This window comes from Mizuhopecten yessoensis, unplaced genomic scaffold (assembly GCF_002113885.1).
Source record: "Mizuhopecten yessoensis strain PY_sf001 unplaced genomic scaffold, ASM211388v2 scaffold5151, whole genome shotgun sequence".
Taxonomy (NCBI): Eukaryota; Metazoa; Mollusca; class Bivalvia; order Pectinida; family Pectinidae; genus Mizuhopecten; species Mizuhopecten yessoensis.
The window spans coordinates 53308-67177 of record NW_018405905.1 but is presented as its reverse complement, the minus strand read 5'-3'; the positions used below and the strand labels follow the sequence as shown (position 1 = coordinate 67177).

The window sequence follows — 13870 nt, the reverse complement described above, 5'->3', positions numbered from 1 at the left end:
TACAGCACACGTGGGCTGCAGCTTTAGACCAATATCTACAGCACACACAGGCTGTAGCTGTGGACCAATATCTACAGCATCTTAATCTCAATAACTTCCCTGTATATACATATTACAATATTTTTTGCCTAATCTTCCTACCTTGAAATGTGTAAGAATAATCTAGGACATATAAATTTGCATCAAAGAATAGTAATATAAGGTGAAAACTAAAGTGAACATATGACAAACTAAACTGTCGAATGGCAGAAGACAATGTCATTTTTCTGAATTGTTATCGTATTTAATGAATTGTTGGCACATCTCATAAATGAGAGCATTTAACTAGAATAGGATGGGAGAGAGGTGCTTACTAGATTACTAGAATGTAGAGTGTCAATACTTTCCAATACTTTTGGAGCACTTACTGGAGAGGAAGAGCCTTTTACAGTGAATACATCAGCAACACAAATGTAGGTTAGAATGGCATTTATTATTTTTATAACATTTGTGTGTCCTTTTAAAAATGGTATGAATGCTTGATATTATTTTCAAATAAAACAAGACATTTCCTAAATAAGAACACTTCAACTGTAACAGCATGATTCCTAGGCAACAATTGCAATCACCTGAAGTGTAATTGCAATTTTAATAACTAAACTTACTTAATTTATTAGCCATTTTCCCGTAACAAGTGTTTTAAAGAGATAGCACTTCTCTGCTTAATATGCTTATAAAATGTGGAGAGTATCATCTTTACACATACTGGGACTAATACAGGTTGTTACTTACAAGTACCAACAAATTGAATGCACATGGATTGTGGTCGAGTAGGTGAAGTCGGTAACTTCCTAGGCTTAGTCTACACTGCACTCTTTGAGTGACAGCTTAATTAGAAAATCAGAGTTGAACAGTTATGATAGAGTCAAACCATTCTATAAATACTCCTGTTGATTTTGAAACATTTTTTTTTAATGAAGAGTCACACAAGATAAGGAGATGTAGACGAGGAACAATCCTTATGAGATTTAAATGATAAAGTGCCATCAAATACTAATAACATTCACACCAAGGACAGGAGAACCAAACCAAACTGAGCTCCACAATATGGAAATGACATGTAATCACAATTTAATGAGATTCAAACGCATACTTCATGACCGTGAAACTACCTTATGTACAAAGAGTGAAAAAGTTAACTTTGATTTATAAACTTTTACTTTCTGTGGCAATGAATTACTCTCTCAAGGAAATTCTACTGTGTTTAATTTCACAGGGCTAATATTTAGGGGTTGTCCCTAATAAAACTAATTGTGGGAATTAAATTTTGCACAACATGGCCAAGTTAAAGTATTGCACTTATTAGGGTACTTTTGTATTAGGGTGATAGGATTTATTTTATAGAGTAAAACACAAAATCAAGTGGTTTTATCTTCTTTATTATTTGGCAATAGGTTTTTTCTTTTGCATCTGTATATATTTTCACGGAGACTTATCATTCAGGGTCTTGATATTTGCTGCATATTTAAATTTGCGCAATCTTTAGTTAACGCAAATAAGGCAAAAAATGATTCCCCCGCAATATAACGAAGTATACAGTATATTGATTTCTATTATCTTAAGCTGCATTAAATATGAAACCATGTAGGCATAACTGTATAGAGGTAATAACACCAGTTTGAGAAAAGTGCAATATTATTGAGGACTTTCATTGGGATATGTTGAGTTTATAAAGAACTACAATATAAGCGAAAAAGAAAAGATATTTTTTAAAAAGAAAACGTGCTTCTTTTTCATGCAGACCCAACACCGGTGTGACATACATTTAATACTTTAGGTCTTAAGTTCAACTTGAACCTTTATAGAACTGAAAGAGCCAACTCAGTCAGATTTAAATGTGTTACATATTAACATAATATGATTGGAATAAAAAGATTTAAATATTAAATAAAATCACTGATTTAATCAGTATCAAATAAATCTAGTTCTACAATTATCTGTACATCTTTACACATGTATTGGCACTGACATATGAACTGAACTATCATGTGGGTGAACTGTGCAGCTAACATTACACTTATCTGTGTAATTGTAGAGTATCAAAGAAATAAAATAAACATGGTATCCACTATGTCGTTAATAGCGAACAAGATTTTAAGGATCCCTGTCCCACTGCTCTAAGTGCAGACAAAACACTAGAAATTGTACAGAATTATTTTTTACATCCAGACCAGTTACCTCTCCTCAATTTCGTTTGGGCTATAATAATGTGACTAGGCAGGGTATTATCCCTGACAAGGCAGCTCCTTGATCTGGCCTCGTTGTTTTTTATAACTCAGTGATTCATGTTTCTTTATATCAACTGCATTATATTTTCATAAAAGCTTTGCAAGGAATGTTTCTTTCTTTTTCGGAGATGACCTATCCAAACTAAAGTGATGCTGTAAAAGTTACCAATGTACAGCTGTCCTTATTGGCAGTGGTACGAGGACCTATCCAAGCTAAAGTGATGCTGTAAAAGTTACCAATGTACTGCTGTCCTTATTGGCAGTGGTACGAGGATCCGGACAAAAAACTCTTTACAATCGTCTCAACTATCAATACCATTGGAGTAAAAACTTTGATGACAGAATGGCTGTAGGCAAGGCTGTAAATCTACAATCTAACATTGCAACAAATAACAATTATTCAAACACAACAATATTCACCAACACCATACAGCCAATTCTGATGCATTAAAAACAATTGAGGGAAGAGTCTCAGTCTATTTCCAATTTCACTTCGATCTAGATTATAAGTGCTTAATATCATTAATTAAGGGCAACTTGTTATATCTAAAATAGGAAAAAAACTAAACTACTATTCTAAAGCACCTATCTAGATTTACCAGTGAACCATTATAAAAGGAACTGATACAGCCCCTTTCTATAATCAGTTCTGTAGAAATTACAAACCAAATTCACGTCGGCATCCAAACAGGACAAATTGTGTTGAATGTACCTGTAAATTAATGTATTGCTTTGTCCCAAGGTCTTGACCAAGCTCCATCACAACGCTGTTCATTTTTCCTAATTTCAAAATTTAATAACATGGATATTACAAATGTGATTGCTTCAATGTATAAATGTATAATTATTACCTTCTTAAATAATAATACTTGTCCACAACAATGAGCCCAGTACTGAATGGTGAAAACCTTATAACAAGTAGATAGTGGTCCTATGGCATGACGGAATAATGTATAACAATGAAGTAGATGGTGGTCCTATGGTATTAGTTATGTGAAGGTGATGGGATGATGGGAGGATTATACTAAACAGGTGATGCATTACTCAAATTATACTTAACATCTTTTACACAGTTTTTTCTCTTAAAAGGAATTTATATTTTGAGAAGACGAATATGGTGAAAATTAACCAGATAGATATCACTTCAAAAACTGCAAACATATTGTATTCAAATTAAACACAATACTGTCTGTGAGTTCAATTTAAACAGAGTATGTTTTAAATGAATATATGCATTAAAAATATTTTAAAACTTGAACTATTTTAACTTGACAAACAAATAGCATACACATTGTCATTTTGTTTTTGTGTAGAGACCATATTTTAGAGAATTTCCTGTAATATTATAAGGTCAGTAATGATAAATATAAATGCTAAAATTTATAAAAATATCTACTTATCAATTATCAGTAAATGTGTATACTTGTTGATAATGTGAACTAGGAACCAGTAAAATGGTTTTGGTCATCAGTGTTCTTACTAAATTTTGAAATAGGTTGTTCACTTGAAGAGAACATCTGTTTGAATGTTCACATGCTATAATGTCACATTAAAAACAAACAAACAAGCCAGCTCAAAATTGAAGAATAGCAAGATACTTTTGCTGGAACCGGCTTGAAATGAGAACAAGATTTCCAAAACATGCATTATACTTGTATTACAAGTTATAATATGAGTTTCTAGGGATAAGCTATAGCTGGGATTTGACAGTATATGTGGTACAATGACACCTAATTGTCTCCAGCTCTTTCACCCCCAATGGGACTTCTCACTATAGCACACCACTGGATGATGGTGTATGATGGTAGGGGAAGGTGCGAGATATGATGTAGGGTGATGTTTTCTTCTTTGTTTGCCAAATCTCAACATGTTTGAAAAACACATTCGAGAGATGAGCAGAACATGATGAATCTAACCAAGGTGAATGGTGATAATGTTCTGGGGGATCACCCCCTGGTCGTGTTCAACAAGTCACGGTGCCATCATTCGTAGGAGAGACCTGTATTAGAGAATCCTATAACACCAACGTCGGTCATTTCTTCTTCCGCTCTTCTGTACAACGCGGGCAGAACCACTTGCCTTTTGGTTTCGTCTTTAAACCAACACAGGCAAAGTGGAACCATTCAATTGGGCACTGGAATAAATAAACATAGAAATATTCAAAAATTACAGATGTTCGTATTGTCAGATCATCAACTGGTTTGCAGAATCTGATACTATATGCCATGTTGTTTTGTAAGTTAAACTGTTCTGTGCCATTTTCAACAGCCTAACTTGAAAAAAAAGGTCTATATCTTGAGCTCTATTTACTTAAAAAAATAAAAACATGAATGGCTACTCTGACAGGTGTTTTGAGTTTACTTTTGATGTCAAAAAGCATCTTTTATTCCAGAAACTTTTCTTGAAAAATTTGGTGGTGGAATCACTCAACAACACGAAAATATAGGCAGTTCTTTGCCCTCTCCCCTCCCCAAATCATAACATGCATGACCGTTCAACTGTTCACAAAGTGATGACTGTGAGATCCTCTGCAGAATTGCATTTTTTCTTTGACAAAAAATACTTTAAGATTTTTGAAAAGACTAAAGGGACATTGATGAAACCAAAATCAATCTCCATCATCCAGTACAACAATTTATAAATTGTCTCTTCCTTTTCTACTGGTTTTACATTACCACATTATCTGTTTGACATACCTATCATTTGTAACAATTTTCTACTGTGTGAACTCCTATCACATTAATATGACTGATCAGCTTTTATTAATTAATATACATCATTTGATATAGCGCCTTATCTCGCTAACATAAGCCACTCTAAAGCACTTTACAGTACATAGATATACAATTAATACAATTAGCATATACATTAATCAATACAATTTTGAATAATTTGCAGGAGCTGCCTGCGCGGGTGCTTAAAACTAGTCCTATGCCACCTGGCTAATATCTCCCTAGGTGTGTATGCCTGCGTGTGTGCTAGAGATGTGGCCAAACCGTATCAGACATACCCTTATTAATTTGAAAGCTGTATATTTTTTATCCTTTGCAAGGGTTTTACAACATATCATAAAACTAGACAAGAGGCCCGGGCCTTAGTAGCTCACCTGGTATTTTATTTTCAATTTAAAACCTGTTGAGTACCATACAGGTTTATCAAAGTAGTACAAGAAACAAAGTTGAAAGAAGAACTACATGTAAATCTGTTTTGGTGGGTAAGACACCAAGAAAACCAAGGTAGCCCCCAGGAATTTGTCTGGACTGGACCTCCAAATTTTCCTCCATTTCCCCTGTTGGGCCTCACATGCACCTTTTTATACAAATTAAACAAATTTAGGTTTTTCCCCCCCTAATCATGCTTCAGACCCTGTTTGGTGTAAATCCCCTATTGGGCTCCACTCCTCTGCCCCCAGAGGGTCCACACCCTCCGTTTATACAAACTTGAGGCTCATTTGACCAAAGATGCTCTAGGACAAATTTGGTCCAAATCCTTTTATTGGTTGAGAAGAAGATTTTTTAAAGATTTACCTATTTTACCCCTATTTGGCCACGCCCCCCTGCCCCCAGGGGGGACCATACCCTTTGGGCCAGGTGAGCTAAAAATGTCTGTAAATTCACAAAAGCTGAGTAGTTTTTGGGGTTTATTTTTGGTCTTTTTGTTTTGACTTATTTTCAGTTTGTTACTATTGTCTTCGCCCGAGCAAGTTGGGACAGAAAATATTTTCCCTTGGATTTTATAACTTCTTTATTATGGGTAAAAAAAATCCCTTTTAATACAAATTAAAAATAACTTACTCATCCATGTACCTAAACCAACGTATTTTTTTTGCCTAAATTCATTAGTGGATGTCATTTCCCAACCAAGGTTCGATTACATGGGCACTGTACCTCAAGATTATCACAGCCGATCATTTCCCCGTAGGACACTTGATGACAGAGACAGTAGGTAGGTTCATTGGGGTCGACCGGCATGTCAAGGACGTCGGAGGGATGTGTTATAGGTAGTGGGATTATGGTGACTTGTGTTTGGGCCTCCTCTTCTTCAGGTACTCTGTAAACATAAACAATGGGACTGTGTGATGCCTAGTTACACAATAACACATTCTCTTCCAAAGTCACGATATAGTATGAGAGTTAGAATTTTGTTAGGGTTATGCTACAATTACCTCTAAATGCCTCACATTAAAATAAAACACTGATTTCACAAAAGTACCTTTCCTGCATTTCACAACTGACACTTTACCACAGCAATACTCTCTCCAGTAAGAATGAAAACTCAACACTGAGCTATATCAGGAGACTACTACCATGTGTTTTTTTAAAGATTGCTTTAATTTAAAGAAGGCAAAGTAGAAAACAGTTCATGCAATAATGAAAAAGTTTTGATATTGTTCATACAGCCTAAAGATAACCTACGAGGCCCCAAAGGATTTTTTCATGGAGTTTATTATTATAATTAAGCTGAATGTTTTGCAATACATCGTTCAAACAAAACGATGCAGCTATTAAAATTCACTGAATCACCTTTTAACATATTCCGTCTTTGCGTATTGCAGAGTTATCTTCTCTTGGGAGCAGGTATTGATTGTTACGTCATTGGTTTGTGTGAGAAAATTACGTCGTTTTCTCAAAAAATGATGACGTTACTCTCACAAACAAGTGACGTAACAATCAATACCTGCTCCCAAGAGAAGATAACTCTGCAATACGCAAAGACGGAATACACTTACAAAAATTAGCAACAAAATGAAACTAAATACTGACGATTGTCCTTTTTTCTTTTTCTTTCTGGGAATTTCATCTTCAAATTTGTCTTTCATAGATTTTCTTTTCTTGTCTTTGTCTTTATTTGCTGAAAGTAGAAGTTGTATTATTCATATCCCTACATATAACGATAGAAAAATCTTGTTCAAATCAAGGTGATTCTAGTAGTTATCTAGTTGACAGATGAATTTTATACTATGTATACGTTTATTTTGATTTTGAAAGCCATTTATATAATGTCTTACCAGGTAAAATACTATAATTGACTAGGTACAACGTGGTGACACTTATCTTGTATTACTGCCAAAAAAGAATGTTATTTCATTTCTGATGAAGGCATAAAAATATCTGTAAAATATTTCACTCACAAAATTGCTTGTAATGATCAATAATTTGATGAAATTATTGATAAGGACAAAAATTATCAAGAAAAAATACTTATTAGAGCTTGCAAAACTTACATTTCTTTCCAGAATCAGAATCTGTATTGGAAACATTTGAAGATCCTCTTTCTTTTAAGTCCGCCTCAAATCTTGCCAAATCTGCGTCAAGCCTTCGTATATGTTTGTCAACCTGTGAAAAACAATTCTGCATTGCATTCTGGAGCAGTCCCCTAACATCTCTAAATAAAGCAGAGAGAGAAGCTACATAAATATGATGGTGTCTCAATCTTGTATTGTGTGGGTGAAAATATTCATGACCGTAGTATGTGTACACAAAATCAATAAATGTTCTTAATTTTTTTAAGCAGATTATTACCTACCGCCTGAGTAATTAGAATTACATCAATCTGCAGGGCGCGAAATATCCCCAGCCTGATGGCCCGGGGCCAGTAAATTTGGTTGAAGGGCAAGTGAAAATTTCTGTAGACTTGCCCGACGGGAAAGTAATATTTTGGTGGTGGATTGAAAAATCAAATGGTTTAAAAGTCATGTATTAATGACTGTAGTTTGGTAAGATACACTTAAACAATTATGAAACAAACAAAAAGTTCTTAAAAACAAACTTCATTCTTCGTTTTGAAGAAAACATTGACGGTAGATTACCATCGGTCTTTCTATCAATTCAGACGATTTTGTATAATTTAAATCTGGTGAAAATAACTGAAACTTAAGCTAAAAAGGTAAGAGAGATAGATTAAGGATTTACTTACTAATATGTACTAGTAACAACTGAGGGACATCGTTTTTGCTTGAAAAACGTCCCTGTTTATCAAAAAGAAAGTTGCAATGGCGTGACTAATAAGCGGACAGATCCCGGCTCGGATTTCAGGAATTTAAAACTAAACAACAATCACACATATTACAATAAATAAATAAAGTAAATCTAATCTATCACCTGCAATTTAATAGTAAATAATCCTCATTTTAATGTTGTAGCTACTGAGGGGGAAAATGTTAAAATATTTCATGAAAACTGAAAAGGAAAGATTGTTGTCCAAGAGTCTGTTGGGATAAATCTGTTTTCATTTACAAGAGGCAGGATGGATGAATTATTTACCTAATGACCATTTTTGTTTCAAAATAAACTTTCATCTTTTTTATATAATGTTTTTGAAGCTGTATTTTTTTTCCGGTCCTGTAAAACAATAATTTACCTGCCTGAATGTCCTGTAATAATTTTAAAAGTTTGGGACATTCTGCTTGATGCATTAAGTCTTTATTTAATATATAAAGTGATACTTTTGCTGAAAAAAAAAAGGTTTTAAATCTTGGACCAGTAAATTTCTACTTCGGGCAAGTTCATTTTAAGATCCACTGGCCTGATATTGATGGGCCAGTGGATTTGAAAATATTTGTCTTGCCCTGATCTGAATCCACCTCTTTTCACTTGTATTCATGTGTTTATTTATAAGGTACGTAACAACACTTTCCAATGCTACTGCCATTTTGACTTCGAAATATAACTGGTTCTCAAGGGGAGAACTGCTTTTTAAGGTAGTAAATTTACCCTCCTATTTTAATTTCATGATACATTATTTTTACTCTTCAATACAATATTTTTCATATTTACCATTTCATATGTCTGCATTGCCAACTGAACTTTGTCATCTCCAAACTCTTTACTCTTGGAATACAGATTTGTGATTGAATCAAGGTGTTCTGTTCTTTTGTCCGTTGTCATGCCACGAACGTTAACTACATAGTCATCAGCCAATATGTCTATGTCCTTCATTAAGTCTGAAAACAAAGAAAGCAAGTGATATAGCTTTTAGAAGTCAATTCCTTATAAGACATAATGTATCTTGTAAATAGATTAATAGAAAGTATTAAACATCTTATCAAAAAGACTTGCTGTTGTGATTTTACCTTGTGATCTCTGATCTAGATCTCTCATCAGGTTGAAATTTCTTTGCAGTTCTGTCGGTAAGGACTCAAGACCTGAAAAAAATGGAAAAATTGATGTCAGATTTTAGAAAAAACTGTTGACATATAACTATGGCATTATAAAGAAGAATTATAAGTCTTCATGATTTTTTTCTTTCAGACAGAAAACATGTATTTACATATAATTATTCAAACAACTGAAAGAATATATAAAGCCACAAGGTTTATACAGTACCATTTCTGCTTTCATCTAAAACAGAAAGTCTATATATTGTACTATGTATGTGATATATATCGAAAACAGAAAGGCTATATATTGTACTATGTATGTGATATATATCTAAACCAGAAAGTCTATATATTGTACTATGTATGCGGTATATATCTAAAACAGAAAGTCTATATGTTGTACTATGTATGTGATATATATCTAAACCAGAAAGTCTATATATTGTACTATGTATGTAATATATATCTAAACCAGAAAGTCTATATATTGTACTATGTATGTGATATATGACTTTTGACACTGTCATTAATGGGGTCCACTTCAGATTAAGGCGAGTCTAGATCTTTATTGTACTATGTATGTGATATATATCGAAACCAGAAAGTCTATATATTGTACTATGTATGCGATATATATCTAAAACAGAAAGTCTATATATTCTACTATGTATGTGATATATATCTAAACCAGAAAGTCTATATATTGTACTATGTATGCGATATATATCTAAAACAGAAAGTCTATATGTTGTACTATGTATGTGATATATATCTAAACCAGAAAGTCTATATATTGTACTATGTATGCGGTATATATCTAAAACAGAAAGTCTATATATTCTACTATGTATGTGATATATATCTAAACCAGAAAGTCTATATATTGTACTATGTATGTAATATATATCTAAACCAGAAAGTCTATATATTGTACTATGTATGCGATATATATCTAAAACAGAAAGACTATATATTGTACTATGTATGTGATATATATCGAAACCAGAAAGTCTATATATTGTACTATGTATGCGGTATATATCTAAAACAGAAAGTCTATATGTTGTACTATGTATGTGATATATATCTAAACCAGAAAGTCTATATATTGTACTATGTATGTAATATATATCTAAACCAGAAAGTCTATATATTGTACTATGTATGTGATATATATCTAAACCAGAAAGTCTATATATTGTACTATGTATGTAATATATATCTAAACCAGAAAGTCTATATATTGTACTATGTATGCGGTATATATCTAAAACAGAAAGTCTATATATTCTACTATGTATGTGATATATATCTAAACCAGAAAGTCTATATATTGTACTATGTATGCGGTATATATCTAAAACAGAAAGTCTATATATTGTACTATGAATGTGATATATATCTAAACCAGAAAGTCTATATATTGTACTATGTATGCGGTATATATCTAAAACAGAAAGTCTATATGTTGTACTATGTATGTGATATATATCTAAACCAGAAAGTCTATATATTGTACTATGTATGCGGTATATATCTAAAACAGAAAGTCTATATGTTGTACTATGTATGTGATATATATCTAAACCAGAAAGTCTATATATTGTACTATGTATGTAATATATATCTAAACCAGAAAGTCTATATATTGTACTATGTATGTAATATATATCTAAACCAGAAAGTCTATATATTGTACTATGTATGTGATATATATCTAAAACAGAAAGTCTATATATTGTACTATGTATGTGATATATGACTTTTGACACTGTCATTAATGGGGTCCACTTCAGATTAAGGCGAGTCTAGATCTTCTTGCAGTTCAAATGCAATTTTTGAAAATATATTGAGGTCCTCATCAAAGTCTATGTTTCAAAAGGATTCATAATTAAATATAAACTTCATTCATTTGAAAACAATTATGAAAAATTACTTTATGATCTGCGACCAAACAATTGGGTAAGTGAAGTAGATGTCCTGTAGCTGGATTGACCAATATGGTATACAACTTATGTTATTCATTAATTACTCTTGTTGGCCCTGGTGTTAATGTGCGGGAGTCTAAATGTGGGGGGAAACCGGAGAATGGGGAATCAACCCTGGCTGCCTTGGTTAAAGGTGAGCGAGTTATCCACTGGGCCACCTGACCATCCACTGAAACGGATATGGGGATGAAATAATTGCAAACCTCAAATAGATAAGATTTTCATTTCAATTGTCCACCTCCAATATTAGCCTCAGTTTCCTCTGGCCCTAACACCAGACATATAGATGTCTGGTGTGGGGCCAAAGCGCACTGCTATGTGAAATCGTGGTTTTCTCCGACACTGTTTGGTTTGGGGAGTCAACAAAAAGACGCGGTCCGGAAATCTTCTAAACAAGCATAATAAGAGCGAAGCTCTTTTCCGGTAACATGTACGAACAATTAAAGTCATGGTAACGTCGAAATACTATGCTTCCAAAATCCTTCGTCACGGAAGTAGCTAGTATAGAGTTACCGCGGTCCTATTTTTACAATGCTGTTTAGCTTTAATTTGCTACACATTCTCAAAAATATCTCTTTATTAGATATTTTTTTTCTGTGGTTATGTAAATTCATGACATTCAAAATTATAGAAACTGAAGCTTCTTTCAAATTTTCAGTCTTTTCTTCTTTCCACCCAAACCGGGAGTGTATAGTAACTACCAAACCAAGACGGAAATCCGGATATGTTTGGGCTATTGTGATTCTCTTTTTACACGATTTAGAGGGATCAGGCAAAGTATATCATGTCGAGAAATAAAATCGGAATTTAATCACCAATATACTTAACTTTTATAATAACAGATAATAAGTTATATTTGATAAACAATACATCTACAAGTCCCTCTACTGGGCCTCACTGTTTCCGCAACATTACGCTGGGGCCATAGACGGGGGAATTAAATGCAACAGTACCAAATGCATTTGCGTTTTCTCTTGAACTCCATAATTCATTCAAATGCTTTTCTTTACTTATTATTAATTTTACATTGATTACTTTATCGCTATAAAACGAATAAATAGATAATATTTTAAATAATGTTATTTAGAAAGCAAGATTTGAAAAAAAAAGCATTTTGATGCTTCATTCGTTTCAGGCAATGCCTGTTTTCAAAATGAATGATTTTGCCTAGCAACAGATTCAAGTATTTTATAAAAAAAAAATTACAGGTACATTTTGTATGTATTAAAATGGGTAATGTTATGATTCAAAAATTATACTATACTATCGAAACAAATGTACGAGCTTCGCTCTCTCCAGGCAATGCCCGAGTCATATTATATTCTGTTTTCGGGCTGGATCAATGACGTACGCTCAGGTGGAAAATTTTGAACGATTGAAAATCGAGGACTCTACTGACAGAATTTAGCAGCTGCTGGTAAGAGCTGATTTGGATCAATAAACAATCCATTTATCTATATATGTATTTGAGGTATGTGTTGCATCACAGTAGATTTTTGTTGTCAGCACCTTTTAACTCTCCGATACCTAAGAGTTCAGGGAATTCCACGTTTTCATATAGGAGTACCCTCTGGCCTCACACCTGGCATTAATATGTCAAAATGTCTAAGGTTGGTGTTAGGGCCAGAGGAAACTTGGGCTGCTGCAATATGTTATTTAAAATTCATCTTTCATCTTATGAATGAAAAACAACGTGAAGAACCCTGTCACACTTTGTGACGTACAATTTTTAGGTATTAAATAAAAATTGACAGGATATTATCATTATCATTGTTTTTGCATTCACATGCAGAGATGTCATCTCCTTTGACCAGGTTTATGTAATCTGTCAAAGTTACCTCCATGATCTGTCAAAATGAGACGGAGAGGCTTTTATTCATGACTGAAAACGAACATAATTTAAATGGACAAATTCCATCGACGACTTTGAAATTACACATGAGGAATTTTAGCAAACATCGATTCAAAATCTACATAATTAACACGCTTGATTAGAAAACCGTCTAATTATGCTAACCGCGCATTTTACGAATGAAGAAAGGCGGTCAAGTGCGGAGGCGGGAAGTGTGTCACTTAATTAAATTAAAGACATTGAACTGTACAAATCAATGATCTTGAGGTGTTGAATATTAAAAACTGTATCCAATAATTGACATCTCCACATCGTAAATTCATTCGGTTTGTTGAGTAGCACACTTACTATCCAAGTAATGTTCCAGATACATAGCAGTCGCCATCTCGGTAGATTTGTTTTACATGTGTCACGTGATATAATCGCTCATTCTCTCAAACGCTTGAAACGAACGCGAATCAGAAGGTATTGATCACAATCTTCTTTGTGATATAGATTGGCCGGGGGTTAGTGTCAAAATAGAAAATTTATGATAACCATTAACATATCGTTATTCATTTACAATTTTTCTAATTCTTTCACTATTTTTTACAATCACAACAATAGCAATAGAAAATATTTGGCCTAATTGAAGACAATCGTCATCATTTATCGTTGAGCACTT

General features: G+C 33.3%; 1 protein-coding gene across 1 annotated transcript; it reads right to left on the bottom strand.

The window, feature by feature from the left end:
• Positions 1 to 455: 455 nt before the first annotated feature.
• On the bottom strand, positions 456 to 13633 carry LOC110450310 (inhibitor of growth protein 5-like). The gene is made up of 7 exons (XM_021497771.1): positions 13555 to 13633; positions 9340 to 9411; positions 9044 to 9210; positions 7492 to 7603; positions 7031 to 7118; positions 6155 to 6317; positions 456 to 4401 (listed from the first exon to the last, which is right to left on the bottom strand). Exons 1-7 carry the CDS (start codon positions 13589 to 13591, stop codon positions 4300 to 4302), a joined length of 741 nt encoding a protein of 246 aa, XP_021353446.1. The 5' UTR covers positions 13592 to 13633; the 3' UTR covers positions 456 to 4299.
• Positions 13634 to 13870: the final 237 nt, after the last annotated feature.